The sequence below is a fragment of the Manduca sexta genome, chromosome 27 (assembly GCF_014839805.1).
Source record: "Manduca sexta isolate Smith_Timp_Sample1 chromosome 27, JHU_Msex_v1.0, whole genome shotgun sequence".
Lineage (NCBI taxonomy): Eukaryota > Metazoa > Arthropoda > Insecta > Lepidoptera > Sphingidae > Manduca > Manduca sexta.
The window spans coordinates 4,559,218-4,580,924 of record NC_051141.1 but is presented as its reverse complement, the minus strand read 5'-3'; the positions used below and the strand labels follow the sequence as shown (position 1 = coordinate 4,580,924).

The following is a 21,707-nucleotide window of genomic DNA, read 5'->3' as shown; positions in this document are numbered from 1 at the left end:
ACAATTTGTATTAGATAGCACTACATATTTAAATAACTTATATAAAAAATAACATTAAAAAATATTCCTTAAGAAGGTTGACTTGCTTAAAAACTTTGACCCTGGTTTACAATTTTAAATATCATAGCGTTGCTCCGTACTTAGCTAAGTAACGTTAGGGAATATCGACGTTTACGTGAGTGGCAGTTATGTCAATTGTAAACCGGACACATTTAAGAATTTCAGCATGCATACGTGGCGTGGCGTCCAAATTACTCACGCGATCCGCCGCCCTCCACCTGTCGCTCGCGGACCGCCACCGCAGCTGCGCCGCCGCGTCGTGTCACAACAGGGGTGTAGTTGCATATTATCGCCCCAATATGATTTGCTGTCGCTTTTACGGTATAACTTAAATGGATAGACTTCAAGACCCCTTGAGCTCATTCTGCGTAGATCGGACCACCAACAGCTAAAATTGTTAAATGTAGGTATGTTGTGTAATTGTAACTTTGACTTTGCGGATGTCCAACATCTCAGTCCCACCCGTGACCATGAAGGCTGGAAAGTTTTCGAAACATCGGGAAAAAATGTAAAATATAAAAAACCGCGATCAAATCCGTAAAATAGTTTAATTTTAATGTCTAGCATTCGCGTAAACATAAGAAATCATTAAATGGACAGTCAAAATAATTATAACTCTCATAATTAGTAATGATTCGCAAAATTATTCATACAGCCATTTGATTTGACATTAATATTTTTTTATGCTTTTAAACATTGCCAAATAGATAGATGCGTTTAACTATGATGACCACTAATAGTTGTGCCGCAATGTGTTTTATTGCTACTATATAAAATGAACTTTAGATTCTCATAGTACTAAAAACAAAATTCAACAAAACGGCAAACTGGTATCGCTTTATTATAGTTATTTATTACATACTTTCTCGATACACTTCATTATTAGTTATCCTGTATGCATATTGGTTTACTAGATTATTACAGAAGTTCGTCGGCGTTACAAGTTAGTTGCGACGGTCGAGGTACATAGTCAGGGATGGTTATTGAATACTCGGTGGATTCTAACACACGCTATGTGCAACTTGCCTTAAATATAAAATTGTTAACTTGTTGCATGTATTCGTATTTTGAACGATACCAATTTGCTTTTTCTGTCAGTTATGTTTTATATATTATTTATTACCTTCCAGTTATATTATCCTGGGCTACAACAGTAACATGTACAGTCTTATAAAAAATTCGCAAAGCTATGTTTAGTTAAAACACTAATTTACTCGATCAGCCGTAAGTCACAACCCGCCATCTTGCCTCTTAATAAGCTAGGAAATCGGTGTTGTTTTTGACAGCTATTTAAGCAATTCTTCATCACCTCTTACCGCTAAAGCAAGTTTATAAGTAAGACTGCTAATAGCAATAATAAACCCCGAGGCGTAGGTGTGACATGTGGCGCGAAATTGATCCCGGTATTTATTTATTTGTTAATTGAGATATGGAGCCAACTTTTTTGGATTTATTTATATCGTCAACTACCTTTTGGTCGCGGCTTCGCCCGCGTGGAGGAGTTTTCCGGGATAAAAATTCCGTTATATATTTTCCCGGGATAGAAAGTGGCCTATAACCTTCTCAGGGTCTTAAACTATGTCCATGCCAAATTTAAAAACCTATAACATACAGACAGACAGAAAAGGGCATATTGTGTTATAATATGTATAAATAAGTTTTGGATTTTAAACTTATTTTAGCCCCAGCGAAAACACATCTGCACCTGAAATGTACATGACAGTCAACGTAAGTTCAACGAAACAAACTTTCATTACAACCTCAATGTGTTTGTTAACCGTCTACAGCTGCGCATTTCCAAAGACTGCGCATTTTAAAGGATCCTGTATTAATCTTCAGTAAATACGCCTCACATATTGCAAACGTGAAATCCAATTAAGTATTTCACAATAAATCTTTTCTGATTCTATAAATATCGTATTGCGTATGGGATTATCATACGGTATAGGGTACCTAAAATAGAGTTATTTGCAATTTTATTAAACTTGTAGCAAGATTTTCGAATAGCCCTATACATTAATTTACAAATAATAGATTGTTAATTCAGTTATCAAAATAACTGAAGATAATATACCTAAGTGCCGTAAGTGAACAGGTGAGACAACAGGTAACAATACAACTCTGTAAGAAGTTGCTAGTTGTTTTTCGAAGTAAAGCGAACGGTTGTTAACATTTCCTAGTTAGGAGTTGTTAGTTGCTATAAGTATCGAAGTTTAAAGGCACGCAGGTAACACTTTAAATTGTTACCAATTAGTGTTCGCAGTACTACAAGTTAGTAACTTTATCCCATCCAATGGCTTTCTTATCGGCAAAATTAATATCTCAACTCTGCAGCGGACGTTTAATAGCAGATAGTTCGCTCTAGTTGAATTGTTTGAACGTATTACGATAGGAATTATTACAAAATCCAATGAGATTAGATTTCACAATTTAGGTGTAGACTCTGGCTCTGTATTGTTAGAGCAAGTTGCCAGGTTTCACAGACCCATCTAATATTATCGCTGCTTTTATTTTTTCCATCGATGCTACGGTACATAGGGCACATACAAAAAGCAATGAGTATAGTATCAGTTGAATATCAAACATTAATCGAGACACGTAGTATTGCTACAAAAAATATGAGTACGTACGTAATTTAAAAAAAATTGCAACTATTTTACCGTAGACTTTATACAATTGGTATGGCGCAACATACGTTGATGAATTTGCTTAGACCGTTTACTAACACATATCAAATGCCACAGTGACTTCATTGTGTTATCTCGTAATGAAGGTGTTTACATAATCCCTGCCGAGAGCGAGATGCGCGTTTGATTTATCAACTGCGGTTCCCCAATGGGATGTATTGTTTCACACATTCCGAATGCTGAAACACCAACGATGCAAAATAAAGCTGACTATCCCTGTGAATACGCTAATGCCTTAATCTGTATCCCAATAATTACACGTTGTGAGAGATTAACCGGTCTAGTGTTACAGTACCAAATCCAGTATACGCTTTGGCAATTTACGATAATAGGATGGCGTGAATCTGATATTTCATACAAAGCAGTATTATCCAATTCGTATTTAAATATATTGTTAAATAGTTATTGTATGCAATACATTTTTCAACATGATAGGTATATATTTTTATCTATTGTTATAAGTTTTGTGTGTAGCACAAATGGGGCAATTCGATTGAAGTGGAACCGAGATGGAATGGATGGAAACGCAACAAATCGACTGAAGCAACAGCTTTGCTGGCTGCTTCGTTCGATCAATGAGATTGCAGGGGACACATCGTCACAATATTAGTTTCTTTCAAGAAAGATTGCCAATTCACTTGCAATACTTCTCGTCTTATGCATGTTCATACCGGGTGTTTACCAACTATTGTCAAGATATTATCTAATTGAAAGTTGCTTGCATTATGCCTTAAAAAAAATTGGTAATCGTTACAAGTCTACTTACTCTCAATGACGGTAAGTCTACCGTTGTTGAATCGCGTGAGCGACGGAAGGGACAAAACTGCTCGCTAATTGCTATCCAATTATTATTTTGCCACTGTGCACACTAGTGAAATCGAATATTGAAGTGCAAAATGTTGTTCGGCAATTGCTAATTAACTTTGGAAATACAATTATTACCAAAATGCATTAGAGTTTCATTTAGATTCCCGGGAAACAAAAGAATCTCATACATTTATAAATACTCTTTTCGCGTAGTTCGTCCGCAATTATCTATTTCTTTATGCATCCCATGCTGTTTCCCGTGTTGAAAAACAATGGACGTGAACGTTTTGTAAGTTTTTTACACAAGATTTTCATCGTCAGTGCTACTTTGTGTCTTTTTGTTTTATTCTTTAATTAATGCGGTCTCCTTTCCAGCAACTCATTATACGCTTTAAATACAAGTTGAAATGCGGGCAGCGGGTTATATGTTATGCGTTAATTAATCTCAAATTTTGTTTTATTACCATTTAAGCTATATATTTATTTTTCTTTTTCTTGTTTCAGACAAATCAAAATGGGCTGTTTCGTTAGTAAAGACAAACTGACCAAGGAGGACATGGACTTCCTCAAAACCCATACATCGTATGATGAGACCACTATCAAAGAGTGGTACAAGGGCTTCAAGGTAAGATCGCCTTTTCTTTATGTTCCCCATATCGTTACTAAAGGAAAATGAATGAAGGAAGATTTGCACGCCCTCACATCTACCACTACAACTTCTGTAAGCCAAGATGAGCAGCGGCACGCATTTTATAACACCGGAGAGTCTCAGAGCACACTCATTTGTCCATCTCCCGTAACGAAATTATCAAATAGAAAGATAGGAAAAAGTTGGAATTATTAATTGTCCACTTCACTTAAAAGCAAAGCGGAAAACAAAATAATGAACTAAAGAGGTATTTCAAGTGTAGGGAAGTTTACAACTAGATGAGCCAGTTGTTACGCACCACGGATAAAAATTAAACGAAAGGATCCTATCACATGAGTTGTTTGATTTGATTATAATAATAGGCATGTCAAAAACGCCGAAAAGCAAGGATTTTCCGTCAAGTCTCCACAAGGTCTATGTAGTATACAACCTCAGATGATATTGGAATACCTACTGTTTAAGATGATGTTACGCTCTTCATACCAGAGACTAAACTCGTGAAGTACGTGATTAGCAGACTGTTTAAGTTCGTAACCAGGTTTAGAGGATTAGCACATAAGAAAAACAAGCAAACTAAATGAGAACAGTTTTTCCTTAAAATCACCATAGTCGTAAAGTATTGTGATACAGAATGATCTATTTTTGGCCAGGTTTTAGTTAAGCGATCGCGAACGCACGGAAAGTATATAAATGACGCCCTTTCAAAGATACGTCCCACCTACATTGCCTTTTATTTAACAATTCATTGTGTGCGGTTTAAATAATCTATTGATTCTTAAGAGCTCACGAGACGTAAGAAACTTTTTATCCACCTCCTCCCTGGTTGAGTAATACATAGCGGCGCGACGCTTTACCTCCATATGAAAAGTTGAAACATGTGTCAAATGCTTCGTTAATTTTCCTGGAGCCGTGACTTAGTGGTTTTAAAAATGGAGATTGCACACCTCTTGTCCCCATTTGTTCAGCTAAAGTAATGAACGTGATTCCACTAACGGTTGTAATTTCTCAAATAATCTGCGGCTTAAAACTGCAACGACGATCATGTCCCCATAACAGTTAAAATACAACAGTGGCTCGTATCCAATTTCCGATGCGGGGACGTCTACATTTTTTATTGCCTCGCAAAATTAATCAAACCATTTTGTTAACAATGTGGATTAATTGTTTGAGTAAATTGTGTTACCGTTCGTTTTGTTCGAAGTTTTGTGGACGACGGGAATTCTGTTTATACAAAGCATTCATAACAAACTGAGTGTTTATTTTATTTTTTGGTTCGCCTTTTAATTCTTTGATAACTTTATTCCTTAATATTTTTCTATTTCGACAGTCTTTTAGGTACACCTATATACATACTGGGCCGATGAAGTTTATGTTGTATGTTTTTTCATTTGTTTTAAATCTTTATTCCCCTATAAAACGATTTTCGAGTCTATTCCCTACGATGCAATTTTCTGCAGCTATTTTGTTGAATAGGAACTGAACTCCACTTGTGCATTTTATTCTTAAATCACGTTTGTCCCGCGCCTCCTATAAACACTATAGTCTATACATATCATGTCATGCCTTAAGTCATTTATATTGTGAGACGCTATTTCCCCGGCTGTCTTTTGTGCGTCTATTTCTGATATGACTTTTATTTTATATCAGTGCGGAATGAATTTTGTTCTTTGTTTTAATGTTTATCCGTTTTATCTTATTCTATGGCGAGTTGTCGCTTTATTTTTCTTAATTGTTTAAGTCTTCTATAGTTAAGACATAATCATCTTCAATATTGGAAGGAATTCAATTTTTTTAATTAAATATTTAACTATAAATAATTATTCCCATTTTGCGTTCCTACATAAAATTATATCCATATTGAGGATTTTGTAATACGATGTGCGAAGTAACACGATTTGGTAATTAGTTACAATATATTATAATCTAACCCCCTTATTCATAAACGTTATTTATCTAAGGGCGGAGCACTGTGATAACAAGTCTATTTCTCAGCTTTGTTTATCTGACAGCTTGCTGTTTGTACATCTTTGTTTATCTGACAGACAGCTAGATTAAAGTTGTATCTCAATATTAGCCATTCACAACGCCCCTATGTCTATGCACTGCGAAGGTTGCCATGTCGTCAACACTGAGAAACAGACTTGTTATCACAGCAATGCTCCGTCCTTAGATAAATAACGTTTATGGATAAGAGGGATAGACTTTAATTATTGCGCGTATTTATTCCGATCTTTTGGTAAGAAATCATTTTGAACACAGTTTGTAAAGGGTAATTAAACCTGTCGGTTTTATTAGAATTTTCATTCCGGAGAACAATAACGAACTCCTAGTCGAAAAGAATCTTATTATTTAATTATTCCAATCGCTGGCTACGCTTATTAGTATATGCTACTTTTGATTTTGATTTGATTTATAAGCTATAAATCATCAACAGAGGGAATAATTAACAGATTACAATTATTATGCCTTTATAAATGCTTGATATTGATATAATTTTCAATTTAAAGTTTTCCTTCCTATCTCTTACGATTCGTCATGAGCGGAATGTCGGTTTAAGAACCATAATTTCGTAGAAGAAACCCTCTTTTTTAAGTAACTGGGCGACGTGACATTTATGATGTAATACGCTTGATTGATAGAAACCTATACGTCTCTCTATTGACAATAGATACACCTTCAATGTCTTGTAACACTTCGTGGCATTTCGTTAATTTAATCACTTAACTTGCAATCATAACATAGGCTTTGATTCCTTGAAATTGGAACATAAAAGTTAACGTACACTGCTTAAATAATTCCTGCCGTAAATAACCATACTTTCATTTATAATACGGCTAAAATTACTTTTTTAAATATTTTATTTTACGCCTTACCTTACAATATTTTTCTTCGAGCGGTACTTATTCGATTAGCGCTAGTTTGGAGTCGAAGGTTGCTGTCGTAGTTCCCCTAGAAAGGTGTCTGAAATTGGATTATGAAGTTAATTATTTTTATTTTTTTTTTCTGTTGCTTTCAGCATAAATCCAATTATCTTAAAGTTTTGCCGAAGCGGTTCGTTTTATGAAATATTTTCAATCGTATTTTCCGATATCTTATCCCGTACATCCTCAGCGCCATGTTCATCCGGCTTTGTAAAAGAAACACAGCCAACTGTAATGTCTGTGTGCTTCAGAAAATAAAAATAACATTTCCCGTTTGTGCTGCACTTGCCTGTGTCACTTTCCAATAACTCTTACCGGCTTTAAAAACCTTTCTGTATTTTGCGATAATAGCCGCCACAATAAACTGTTCGTTCGGAAACACTTTAATCTATTGCTTTTGTTAAACTTCCCTGAGTCGGTTTTTAAAGTTTTTGTTCCTATTGCAGCAAGATTGCCCTAACGGAAGATTAACGCCTGCCAAGTTCGTGGACATGTACAAGATGTTCTTCCCATCGGGTAACGCGGTTGAATTCTGCGACCACGTGTTCCGCACATTTGATATGGACAAGAACGGTTACATAGACTTTAAGGTAACGATCTTAAGGTAATCTGACTGTTATAGGATTAGATGAACGAGAGCTGAAGCGAACTGGCCCTGTATCTTCTATGCTGAGATAGATTTATTGCTTTGATGTTATGTAAATAATACTGTGATGTTACGAGAATATTTCATCAAAATATCACTTGCGAATGTTTAACGCACGCTTACGAGCATTGTTACCGGGTGCAAAATAAACAATGGTATTCTTAGAATCAAATTAAATTGGTATGTTGTTTTTGTGCGCCATTGGTTACCTATTAATTATGCACCATTCATTTTATTTTCAGATATTATTTTTTTAAATACGTTATAGAGTATATTATGCAGAATGAAATATTCATTTTGAGTCATATATAAAAAACTATAATTAAAAGAGAATATGAGGATGAGTAAAGTTGATACATCCTTTTGTAAATACTTTAATCAAATATAAAATTATCAATATATTGTGTAGGCATCAAAGAAACAATTTTTTTAAGGATTTCCGTGATTTTATACAATATCCGAAGAGGATATTATGATGATGATTCAAATGAAAGATTTTTTCGCGTGAGTTGGTTCGGATGCAGCTCAAGTATGTGGTGCATTTCGTTAATTTATCTAATATGAAATCTAATCCCCGTGACAATGCTCGTGATTGTGCTCCAGGAACTGTTTACACGCCATTGCGAGATAATTGTTGATTGTTTGATTAAATATTACCGATGCACGATGCGAATGGCGGCAACTGTATAATTGCAATTGCGATTGTCAACAAGCAATGCATATACAATTCATCGAACAAGACGTATCCCGTCGTGTTTGTTGTTTGTTCTGTCCAATCTTTAGATTAATTTCGACGACACACAATATTTGTTCGTTGTAGGAATTTCTCCAGGCGATTCACGTAACATCAAGCGGTACACCCGAGGAGAAGCTGAAGTGGGCCTTCCGAATGTACGATGTCGATGGGAACGGCGTCATAGACATCCAGGAGATGACCAAGATCGTCCAGGTTTGTGTCCTTTATTATTCATAATATAGACTAAAGGCTAATTCCTCAATCACCATATAAAGGTTTTACGTCTAATAAGTTATAAATTAACAAATCCCAAGTCAATAAATTAACCTATTATATCGGATTCAATTTGATTAATTTAATTATGTGGCATTTGTTATTATGACTAGCTTTATTTATTTTTATTTATTTATCAAAGAAACGCCAACAGCATACATATTAATTATCGACTAATTACAATTCCTTATATCTTATGACAGAGTTGTTATAACGCAATATATTACCTGATATGTATATCCACAATAGGCATTAACAACAGCTTTTATATGATGATTGTAATATCAGCCCTGAGTCCAATCCTCTTAACTATATCTATACGTGTGCCATGAGACCAGGTGTAACAAAGCCGCGGAAACGGCCATAAATTTTCACTGTAAGCGAGCAAGTGGTGTACAAATTAATAACTTGTCGCGTTATATTAATAATACAAAAGCTCATTAATTAGCACGTTGGGTACAATGGAGCTGTGGAAATAAATGCATTCGGAGGTCAGATTGTACGGGTCACTTTGTCAGATCCATACGCCTATATTTATACTGGTGCGATATCTATGCATATCAACAATTTTGTAATGCTCGCAAACTATTGAGTTCCCACGACAATTTAATAATTCAGAATTGTTTAAAACGAAATCAATAGTGGCAATTGTGTGTCAATTCTGTCATCAGTTTAAATACTGTATGAACAACTTGATATGTCTGGTTTATTCTCGATTTCTTACCAACGGGTAAGTTGAAGTTTAGTTTTCTAGTCCATTGAAATGTTACATTTTTTAGGCCTTACCTTGCGTTTTCTAGAGGACGCAATTTTATTTTTTTGAAGTGTAGGGGGTCAGTGTAAAGCTAAAACCAAGTTTGTGGGGTCGCCACCCTTGTCCCACGGCCGCCATCTTGAAAATAGGGGTTGAAATGGTTTTACGATGTATCTCTTAAACTATTTATCTGACAAAAAAATGTATGAACATTTTTTGTTGCAAATTAAATTCTCTACAACTTTGGTCCAGTAACTTTTGTCGTAGAACTATAAATAAAAAAGTTATAAGCGAAAATGTTAAGAAATTCAATGTTAAGCAATGTCCATTGCAACGTCATCAGAACGTGTGTTTATAAGGGTCATAATACTTTTTTTTGTACGCTTATAACTTTTTTATTTATAGTTCTACGACAAAAAGTTATTGGACCAAAGTTATAGAGAATTTAATTTGCAACAAAAAATATTTATACATTTTTTTTGTCAGATAAATAGTTTAAGAGATACATCGTAAAACCATTTCAGCCTCTATTTTCAAGATGGCGGCCGTGGGACAAGGGTGGCGACCCCACAAACTTGGTTTTAGCTTCACACTGACCCCCCCTACACTTCAAAAAAATAAAATTGCGTCCTCTAAAAAACGCAACCCCAAATGTAACTTTTCAATGGACTATTCGTGTTGGTTTAAAACTAAAATTATATACTCCGAGTCACGCATAACCTTTATTAACTCATCAATAATGCTGTATTGCATCATTATCGTTGAAGTGCATAGACGTGCTTGTAAAGGTATGAAGCTGAGTTGAAAAGCTTTTGTTTACTCTCATTTTAATTAATACATATTCTCATAAAAGCCGACTCAAAGCAAAGAATGGTGTTGTACTATTAATTGGATGCTCAGAACGGGTTAAGTGGATTATGATATATGCTTTATTAATTATATTGATTTAAGAACGGTATTCGTATATAAAATACTAATCTAACATACCTACTTGGACATAAATAAAAAGAAACACTCGCGTTAATCCTAGTTTTGAAAGCCTAACATATGTTAAGATACTCCACGTAAAAGGCATATTTTTTCATCACTTTGACTTACAAGTTAATTATTTCACAACAAAAAAGAAGTGACTCATCTTGATTTATATTTAATTATCGGGTATTTGTGAAAAAATAACTTGATACAAATGTACCAAGATAGTAAGTATTTAAAATTAAAAGAGTATATATTTAAAAAAGCATCTAAACACGTTTTTGAGTTAGATCTTAACAGACAAGTAAATAGAAAACGAAGTGATCCTATAACGATACGGAACCCTGAAATATATTTAATGTGCATAAAAGCACTGATTGAAATAAACATTACATTATGCATAATAATTTCTTATTAAACCTTATATAAAGTTCAATTATTTTTCCGTTTGTAACATATTGTGTAGTCTGTTTTTTCCTTTTGTTATATCCGTTTTTTTTTTGTTAATTATAAAACACGTCTTATTGAAGCCAACGTAAAGATAATTATAAAAAACCTTTTTTAAGAAATTCCCTTTCGCATCTTCTTATTTCCAGGTTTTATAACAAAGAAATTTTATAGGACCATTACGAAAAATTAACGTGATTAAAAATGATCGTTAAACAAACATAAAAAATATGATGAATAGTGTGACCTCTTTTATAATCATATCAGTCTTGTATTATATACTGTGCCACTGCTGAGCACGGGCCTTCTCTACTACTGAGAGGTATTAGGCCTTAGTCCACCACGCTGGCCTAGTGCGGATTGGTAGACTTCGCACACACTTAAAATTCCTATAGAAAACTTCTCAGGTACGCGGGTTTCCTCACAATGTTTTCCTTCACCGTTACAGCAAGCGATAATTCACAAACAATACACACATATTCTTTTAGAAAAGTCAGAGTTGTGTGCCCTCCTTTAAGTCGATTAAAATTGTGCACTCGTATTTCCCTACAGAGAGTTGTTCTAAAACGTACTTTGTATTCTAAAAGTATAAACTGAACTAAGATACGGATTGTATCTCCTATTTTTAGTTTAAACTTTAACCCCGATGCTATTCGCGCAACTAGGTGCTACAGTTGTTTCCATAAAATATGTATGTAGAAGCGCATCGAAGTTGTCCCGGCATTGGCGCAACGAAGTTCCCATGATCCTACACATAGATAACAAAGTTCAGCCAACAGTCCATTCAACTAAATATGAGTGTCGGAGTTTCTGCGTATTGTATCTGAAACGGCTGATTCAAGTTGCCATGGAACTAGAGATGCATTAAGGTCTAGACACGCAGCCATTACACTAATTGTGTTTCGCTCTACTTATTTTAGATGAAATATGAACCACATCGTAATACAAACATTAAACAATTGCTTCGAAGGTTCACTCGCTGCAAAAGAATAAACGTTTCTGTTCCAAATTACAAAAATATTTTTGTATAAAGTTCTGTTACTTCGGGGCGAGCGTGAAAATACTCTGAACAGCTTTTATAATAATATTTAATGTTCTTGTATTCAACTCGTTTCTATCTCTTTTAATTATGAAAAGAATTATCATTATAAATTTCTGACATTAAGTTGTTTATTTTTTTATTTTTTCCGTCATCAAAGGTAGGTACTCAATTCGTCATAATATATATTTCTTTATGTTTGTGTAGCGATATTTTTACCGCGTGGTCCGAATTAAAAGATTATTTATGCGTTGAATATCCTATGCCATCGGAGCTCAAGCATAGCGCTGTTGTGATTGGTTAATATTGTAGTATGTCAATATTAGCCAATCACAACGGCCCTATGTCTGTTTCTCAGGGCCAGTGCCCAGTGCCCCAGTGTTCTCAGTAGACACTGACTTGTTATCACAGCATTACTCCGTCCTTAGATAAAAAAAAGTCTATTAAAAAGGGGGTTAATATATTCGGATACTCGGAAACAGCGAATTTGTCTGCGATATATGACTTCTTTTCGTTAATATAAAAAAAAAACTGCCATTGAAAATAGTGTATAATTCTACATAAGCTGATTTTTTTTTTGTATATTTAAAATAGACATTATATATAATCAAGAATTGAACTATTTTTCTATCATATTTTCATTCGGATGCCAGCCAAAAGCCTTCACGACATCAGACATCCAACAATTAATTATAAAAAAACATTGAACGTTGTTTAAGTAATTTAAACAAACGGCTACTCCGTATAATTACCATATCAACTGACAGTATAAACAAATTATTGCGTCATGACGCGTCAATATTTTGCTTACACCGAAATTCCCCATAAGAGTCCCTTTAATCTTTTCTCCTTAAATATGAGTTGATTGCTGTTGTCATCATCTGTTGTCATCAAAGTTTAAACGTTTTACTTTTCTATGTAAAAATGGATGTTGGAGCAGCTTAATTTATTTATTTATTTTTTGGCAATTCATATACAAAAGTATACAGGCGGACTTAATGGCCAGTCAACCTTAAGGTGGTGTAGAGATAACTAACAACATTAATACGGCAATAGTTCTAATACATATGTAAATTTCCTTTATTGAAATTCAAAAACCTTTAGGTCATTTCATACTTTTATTGCGGATATTTAGAAAAATAAATTGTCTTCCTTTATAGTTCGTAAATTGTCGTGTAAAACGTGCATTTTACTGGTTGATGTGGTGTGTCATAATGTGTGCATTACACACGCGTGCGGACTACAAGCACAATCTTCATTAACTCGTATTAGATTCACGCGCCCGAAACTTCATATTCTCTTTAGGTCTTTAAAACTCGTAAATTTTAAATCACTCCTAATTCGTACACAATGGTCGTGCTGCAAAACCTCTATTTTTATCGACGTTTTATTCTCTAGAGGAAGCCAGAAAAGTTACGCTAAAATAAAATATCGAATTCGGTACCATGCAAGCCAATCGAAGGTCAGTTGTCTGCAAATCTATTTCCATAAATGCCAAGCTTTGTTGTGAATAATTTTGTATATGGACAAGAATAATCTAAAGAACGCTTTTATTTACAATATGAATATTACAATAGTCAGGCATTGTCTGGTCGGACTGTTCACTAATCAGCCGTTAAGCGCCAAAAGCATTGATGATCGATGAGTCACATGAACGTCCGTGTTTATTTCATACCGCTTATGTATTTTTAACATTATTCAGCGGTTAGAATTTGTCTGTCGGCGCGGAGGTAAGCCCAGCCACGCAGCCCGCCTTTTCCACGTATCTACAATCGCTTTTTTCGATCTCTACTTTCGGCTGTCAGTAAAGTTTTATTTATAGTTAAAAAAATGCTTGTCATTAACCAAAATTTGACCTATAAATTGTCGTTAATTAACTTTCATGTAGTTGTACATTTATCATAATCTTTTTTGACGGTATTTCTGATACCGATGGAATATTTTAAACATAAAATGTTTTATATTCACCGTTAAGTGACTGATAATGTGATTTAATACCGTCCCGAAAAAATGCAACAAGGTATCACCGATAACCGAAAACATCGATCGGCTCCGGCGTTTATCTGATCCGCCCGCCGCACGATGCAACCGCATTTAACAAATTACCCGTGGGTGTGGTATTCAATGAAACGCAATCACCACGTCGACGTCTCCTAGGTCGTGGAAATTGTGATCTACTCCGGATATTGTGATCCTCGGTGAGATTACACTCGGTTCGAGAATTGTGAGGGACACCTCAGTCGAATAGCGGACTGATCATCTCCCCGAGTCTGTCAATAATGTTACGGTTGGTTAGAAACGTATACGATTACGTGGATTTGCGTTTAGTATTCGTGTGGTGCAACTCGTGTATACGTTACGGTGAAAGCAATAAATCTGGAATTATTAATATTAACCGGTCATTATTAATAATAACATCATACATTTGGCAAATGTAATGAATGTTAAAGAATAATGTAAGTAAAGCGTATCAACGACAAAGCTATAGTCACCCAATATCACCTAAACATCTGATGCCCTATGTTGTAAACAGAAATCCTCAAATTGATTCGATTAGATTCGCACTCCATAAACTATGAAGAAACAGATCTTCAAGGATATAACTCTTTTTTTGTACATTTTGATTGTAAGTATTTCGGTTTAATTTTTGGCAATAATTAATGTAACTGAACAAGAGAGTGGTGATTGCAATATAATAATTAGACAGTATAATTTAATGATTGTGAATAATTTGACTTTAATATGGACTTATAATTAATTAAATTTGTACTATTATTATAATATCCAAATGATTGGTGTAATTATGAATAATTATAACCGGTATCTATTATTAATAAGTACCAATTATTATATAACCCGTAACCTATATCAGTGGTGTAGCACTTGAATAGAAATATATTATTATCATAACCTAATTATTTATATAAAAATGCATTTTCATATAAAACATATCAATATAGTGACATCAAAGAATATAAATTTATAAATGTTTATAAACTTGTAAAAATAAATACAAAACATCGAATATCGGAAGAGAGATGAAGAGTAAACAAATCAATAAACGCTTTTACATATTTATAATCAAATAGTAAGGCGTGAATGAACAAGTTAATGTAATAACTGTGTGCTTAGATTAGGAGCACGTTTTTTTTTGGGATATTCTAGGGTGCTGTATATTTGCGAGCAAATATCACTACGAATAAACACATAATATATATTACTACATCATTATTTATAACGCTGTTTATACAAAGCACGTGACTAAGTATGGTGAAACCGTGATTTTTTCATATAATTACGTCCATGAATTATAGAGTCGCATTATATGCTGCAACGTAAGCTCATGTGACAATTATATAAAATGGTATACTTTTACAGTTTTGCACTAGCCAAGGCCGCAGATGTCTGCTTCAGTACAAATTTACCGTAATTGGTGGTGACGTACACAAATTAAATGATAATGCAATCTATATCACTCGGGGAGTTGCACGCAGAATTGAATTATCTCATGTCCAGCATATCCGTTTGTTACTCAAAATTAGATAACTCAGAACTGGTTTCAGGAGCATTAATGATGTTACTGTACGTAAATGTTAATATGAATATTGTGTTATTCAGCTTTGTTTTTTTATTTTTTTGCTTTTTCGTTTTAAAATACACAAAACGAATGAGAAGTTTAAAGTTCCTCATTTTCTTTTTCCAAAGAATAAAGAAAAGCACAATGAATTGTGCTCCAACAATGCAGTTTCCCACTGTGAGTTGCGGTTATGTAAAGTCGGAAATATTTGATTATTTAACTTCTTTGACGTCCACTAAGTAGTAAATAAAATAACTTGATTGTTAAAAATGAAAATAACGCGGTAAATATGTAAATGAAAATTTGCGATTTCATTAAACGCAGAGCTGGTTAAGCATCCAGGATTTAAAAACAACCATTTACGTGGAGTGTGTGCTTGTTTAAAATAGCCGGAACTGTACAAATTATTTGCATGTTTTCGTTTACTTATCCGCTTAAAGCAGTTTAACGCAAACGAACCATTTCATATGAAATATTTTCATGGAATTTGAAAGTCACACATATTTTTTCCGTTGGAGTACTAATCAATTACAACTACTACCGCGGACAGCACTTTTCATAGAAATCTTTTTATATGAATCCAGTAAGTTCTTTATGAATAATTTAAATATTTACTGCTGCATACGATTCTTATTTATTTACTAGTCTTTTATATCTTCTTTTTTTTTTACCTTGGAAATAAAACAGATAATTAGGTGCACATTTCGTGTGGGTTCTTCTAAAGCAGTTTGATCTGGATTGCGACTCTCCAATACAGGTTGATTTCATCTACGCTGAATAATGTCAGTTCTACTTGTAAAATTAGTTCACATCATACAATAGCAGGTTGAATATGAGATTAACGTTGTACGAACAGCTGTGCCTATCCGCTGCAGTAGTTCTAAAGTCTTAGGTCAGTATTTCACTAAGGAAAAATAAGTTCTTTATACACTACTAATATTCCGTGCGTGACAAGTCCTCATGTTGGACGAAATTATACGATGTTTTTATTTTCAACATATTTTTACTTTGATTGGAATCAGTTATTTTCAGTCTTCATATAATAATTATTAATTGTCTTTTAAATTTTATATTGTACCACTCGTTATAAAAATGTGTCTTGATTTCTTCATTATATTCAGTTTTTGCACTCATAGATTTTTTCTTATCGTGAATAGCAACCGTTTTGTTAAGTTGGATCAGCAAATAAAATGCTATGAACTTATATAGAACCATTTAACTTCGTAGTGGTTCATTTTTGTCTAGACGTAATTTTGAATACAATCCATATATGTAGACGTCAGCCCGGAACATGATTTGGGTGGCCACGTAGTAAATTTGATCATATTGTGCCTCTCGGCGTTTGAATCAGCGTGCGGTCTATCGCGCAGAGTGCACATACCCTGTAAACAATGATATGTAGCCAGCATTTAGACGTTTCACGCAGAGCACAATATATGCTACAATTTACGTGGACCGTATTCAGACTGTGCTCGCCAGCGCCACCTATACACATATAATTGCTAGGCACACTGATGCATTGTTGTGGTTGATAGGTGTTTAACGCACGTGGCAGGCCGATAATTTCCTCAGCCACGTTTAACCTCCTTAATGGGTTTAATGTGGTTATACGAGCGGCCGATGCGTGGTTTCAGTGCACATAACATCGCCAGATAGTTGTTGTTGGCGGAAATTTTCGATTAAATATTCAGTTACGTTTGATTAAATATTTAATTCTGGCACAGTGTTTTGTGACGTATATTCATATCGGTCATTAATGCCTAATTAATTTAGTTTTAAGAAGTATGATCTTATCGCTTGTAAAATAATAAATCAATTTATTGAGGTTTGAAAATATTTTTCGTTCGACAGTCTTGTATTAGTATTCTTCGTAGTAGGTATAAAATTTAAGTTCGTCAGCTGTCTATCGTATATCCGCTTTATCACTATAAAGCAATATTCGTTATATAGAAGTTCTAATAGTCAAAACAAAGCCGAATAGCTGACTGGTTCAAAGAAATCTCGTACCAACTAATTAACGTTTTAAGCGCTCCTGCCCTTCTTATGTTTCAGCAGTCAACGAACTGAATCGCCTTTGAATTGCCTTCATTAATTTTAACAGAAATTGTCGGAGCCTAGCTCGTCCGATAAACTTGTAAAGGCTATGACACGCTCTAAATTTTGTAAAATGTGCCTTTGAAACTGTCTACGATGGAATACAGAACATGCCAGTGTTAAAGCAAAATGACAAAGTGTACAGTTATCAATCAGACTATAGATTTATTAGAAATAGAAAGCCATTGTCTCTGCCAGACTATTAACTCAGTTAAATAGTTGGAATCTGAATAGGTATTAATAGATAAAAATACTTTCCAATACTATAGATTATTAAAGTTCTTATAGTTTATAACTTTTATATGGAATTTGCTTCGCATATTGTCGATACAATAACATAAATCTGTTTTTCGCGTCCATTAAATATGTGTTTTCGTACCTGTACTAGTAAGTACCTACATGGCATGTAAAAATTATGGATCGAGTTCTTTTACACACGTACAAAGCACTTGAATAATATGTGTTCAAATCTTATCTAACTAGAGGTTGGCCAAAGGCGAACATGTATTTAAGTTGACCTACTTCGCGTAATAAAGATGAAAAGATTAAAAGTACAAAAATGTTTCTACCGCGTTCGTGGCAATATTTCATACCAACCTCTACTTTGTGAGTGTAAAAACTATTACCACGAACGTGAAAACTTTAACAATCCAGTGAAAACGCCTGGACGTTATCGATGTAGTATGTTACTTATAAACGTATACAATTAATATTTATGAACAACCCATGCATCGACGTGTAGAAAATTACGGTTAATAGTCCATACTTTTATTTTTATTAAACAAAATATAATAGCTCTAATACTCATGTCGCAAATCGGAATGTCATACTGCCTATGGTTATTGTAATTGAACCAACTTTACTCACTAGTTCATTTTGTTTTTGTGATGTAATTTATACAATGAACTTATGAAACAGATCTGTACTGGGAAATTAAACGGCAACCTGGAAATAAATACGGGGGAATAATGGCTCATTATAATAGAATATACGTTGGCATCGAAGGCTTTTTATGCCGCTTTTAAATTTATCTAAAAAATGTGTTTTATACTTGGGAATTTCATAGCCCATTGGGCGTATAACGGGTTTGTCGTGATGTAGACAATAGTACCTATAGCTCCGTCTGGAGGCAGGATAAACGAAATCGATTTGGCTCTAAAGGCAAAACTTTTAATTGGATGATTGCAAAGTAGAGCGAAGAACAATTAGATTTTTTTAACATTTAAGGGTGTATTTATACTGAGTTTAATTTACATGCTATGCATTATATTGTTTAAATTTTAATTTGTCGTTTGTATCATCTAATTACACCGAATTAACTAACTGTCTTTATTCTTCATGAATAAAACTATTACAATATTGGAAAGACATCACGGATACTTATAAAGTTACATTAACATGGGCGAGGCTTTACGAACATTTGCATTCCCCGCGCGTGTCAACCTTCACGTACCTTAAGGCGGTTTCGGAACAGTTTTACAGACAATAACGCCGAAATTTCCGCTACCAGAAAGTTGTTTCTTATAACTATAAATTGAATAATATAGAAACTGGCACAAATCAAATCTTAACTTATATTTATTTGGTATTCATTCCGGTGAGTAAGAATGATGTTAAATATGTAAAGGTGTACAGTGACCCCACGAAACGACACTTTAATTGGAGTTTTACTTACAGATTGTGGTGATTAGCTTTGTTTTACTTATTCTAATTTAACTATCGTCGTTCCGATACCCAGGCACCTAATTGGATTGTTTTGATTTTCTATAAATGTTGACTTAATATTTTTACAAACAGTAATAAATATTTGTATAAAGGTTGACTGGTAGAAAATTTCTTCGGCATTAAGTCCTCCTTTATTCTCTTTGTATATAAAGTGTAATAAATAAATAAATTTAAAAATAATAAAATTCTACAGACAATGAAGTTTGAAATATTTGAATTACACCACCGAATTTTGACGATACTGTACAAAAAAATCACTTAATTGAGAAGGGTATTATGAATTTTCACAGTAAAGTATTTAGCAAATTTTAAAATTTTGCTACCTTACATAATTAGATTTTTATTTATACCACCTAACACGTTCAGAGTACCTCTTTTAAAATGAATAGATTCTAGCAGGGTGACTGGCCGGCTATTGAAATTGTGAATACCGGCACTTAGTATGAATGCCTTGTACTTAATTCCTGCTTAATTGCATTGACGCGACGCACAGTAGCTTTCATAGACATAAACCGTTTAAAATTGTATTGTTCTTTTCTTATATTTTACTATTAGTATAGAATACCTTACTAGTTCATATTATAATATCCGCATTTTAAAGTGCGCGAAAGTTTTGTGAGTCACATTTATAATTAATTTCACTTATTGCATAGTCATGGTTTCTAGGCCTAGTGTTAGCGCATATGGTCTATGGAAGTAGAGGTCTTGGGTTCAATTACCAGGTTAGATATTTTATAGGTTTTCTAACACAGTTTTCCCTGTAAAATATTCTCCGGAAGAGGTCGATGTCAAGAAGGCGATCGGTTGAAAACTAAAATCAAAAATCGAAAAAACGTGTCGCGCCATACCCACGTTGAGAACGAAGGCAGGTGGAAAAAGGAAGACTGTTGCATTTCCTATATTATAAAACTCGATTTTCACTGTGGTGCACCGTGCGACCGACAAATTGCATCGTTTATTCACGAAGTTATGAAATGATAGGGAAATTTTACGAAATCAACGCGTTTCCCCTTCAGTGAAGTTATATTATTAATAAAAAATCTTATCGACGTAAAAAGAAAAACACTTTTGTGTATATTATTTTTCTAATATTTGGATGCGATTTGAGTTGGATATGATAGATAAGCCGTTCGTACATTAATTCAATACGTAATATAGACGATAACTTAGATTCTGATGTATACAAAAAAATGTTTACTACTTAAGTTAATACAGGGTCGTTTTGACATCGCGTTACTAAATGAAACCAATTTTCTTGAGATAAAATTTTACGATAAATACTCGAACGGTAGATGTAAAAAAAAGTGTAGGTTTCCAACTATAAGAGAATATGTCGCAGCGGCAACATCATACTTTGTACTCACTCACACGGCATAATATTCCCAATAAGCTACAAAATCTAAAAAAAAAGTGAAAAAATAAAACGAGAAATTTTAGTAAACAATATTCGTTATTCGTGGTGATTTTGGCACAACGCTAGCAGAGGTAAAGAGGAGAATGTGTTTTTTTTTTAGTTGTTTTTTTTTTTATTTACATCAAATGGTTTATGGAATATCAGTGGTGAAGCGTCCATACAATCCGATTCCTACCGGCTTCTTTTAGGTTTATTTACGTTTGTCTTAGTTCTTGTTTTCTGTAAAACTGGCCGCGATGTGTTAACTAAGGCAGTTTTTTTTTTGCTTCGGGTTACGTTATGAAATATTTCACCCATCGCCACTTTGGAATATAGCATACTCTCTCCACCCAATAAGATAGTCGTTCAGTCGGAGCATGCAGCGGGCGGGGCGGTCATTTCAAGCGGTATTGAACATACACATTAATCTAGGGGTGTTTTCTGATGAGTGTACTACGTTCAGTGTTCATTAATCTCTATGCATACTTAATATGCTTTCAAAACGTGCCGCGGTAAACTCTAACGATACGTTTATATCTAATATACGCTTAAGTTGTTTAAAATTAAATTCTTTCGAATTTATGGTACGGGAGCGTGAACTAGAGGTCGTAGGTTAGAATTCCAAGGACGGATACTTAGATCGTTTTTCCAACAACAATCGACTCGTTAATGTCAGTCCGTCGTAAAGACTTCGTTTAATCGTTTCATCAGCTTAAAAGAGTGCGTCACCCCGATCGTAGACTAGAGTGGTAGAATAGGCCAGATAGGAGAAAGAGAGTCGAATGAACATTCACGACTATCTCTCCTGATTAGAAACAATAATAATTGTTTAATCAGAATCTGGGAGATCGTCATAAGGCAATCTGACATAACAAGCTTATAAACAATAAAACAATTGTTATAAGATATTGAATGGTTTCGATATTT

At 34.1% G+C, this 21,707-nt stretch overlaps 1 protein-coding gene across 6 annotated transcripts in view; it reads left to right on the top strand.

Moving 5' to 3' along the window:
- LOC115446032 (neuronal calcium sensor 2) overlaps positions 1 to 21,707 on the top strand; it is a 168,819-nt gene that overhangs the window by 140,466 nt on the left and 6,646 nt on the right. For all 6 annotated transcript variants that reach the window (XR_005113224.1, XR_005113222.1, XR_005113223.1 and 3 more), the window contains 3 exons: positions 4,059 to 4,179; positions 7,571 to 7,714; positions 8,591 to 8,719. Coding sequence is in view for 3 of the 6 variants with exons in the window: in XM_037444025.1 (XP_037299922.1) it covers positions 4,059 to 4,179; positions 7,571 to 7,714; positions 8,591 to 8,719 (394 nt within the window). In the remaining 3 variants the exon portion in view is untranslated. The remainder of the gene's footprint in view (positions 1 to 4,058; positions 4,180 to 7,570; positions 7,715 to 8,590; positions 8,720 to 21,707) is intronic.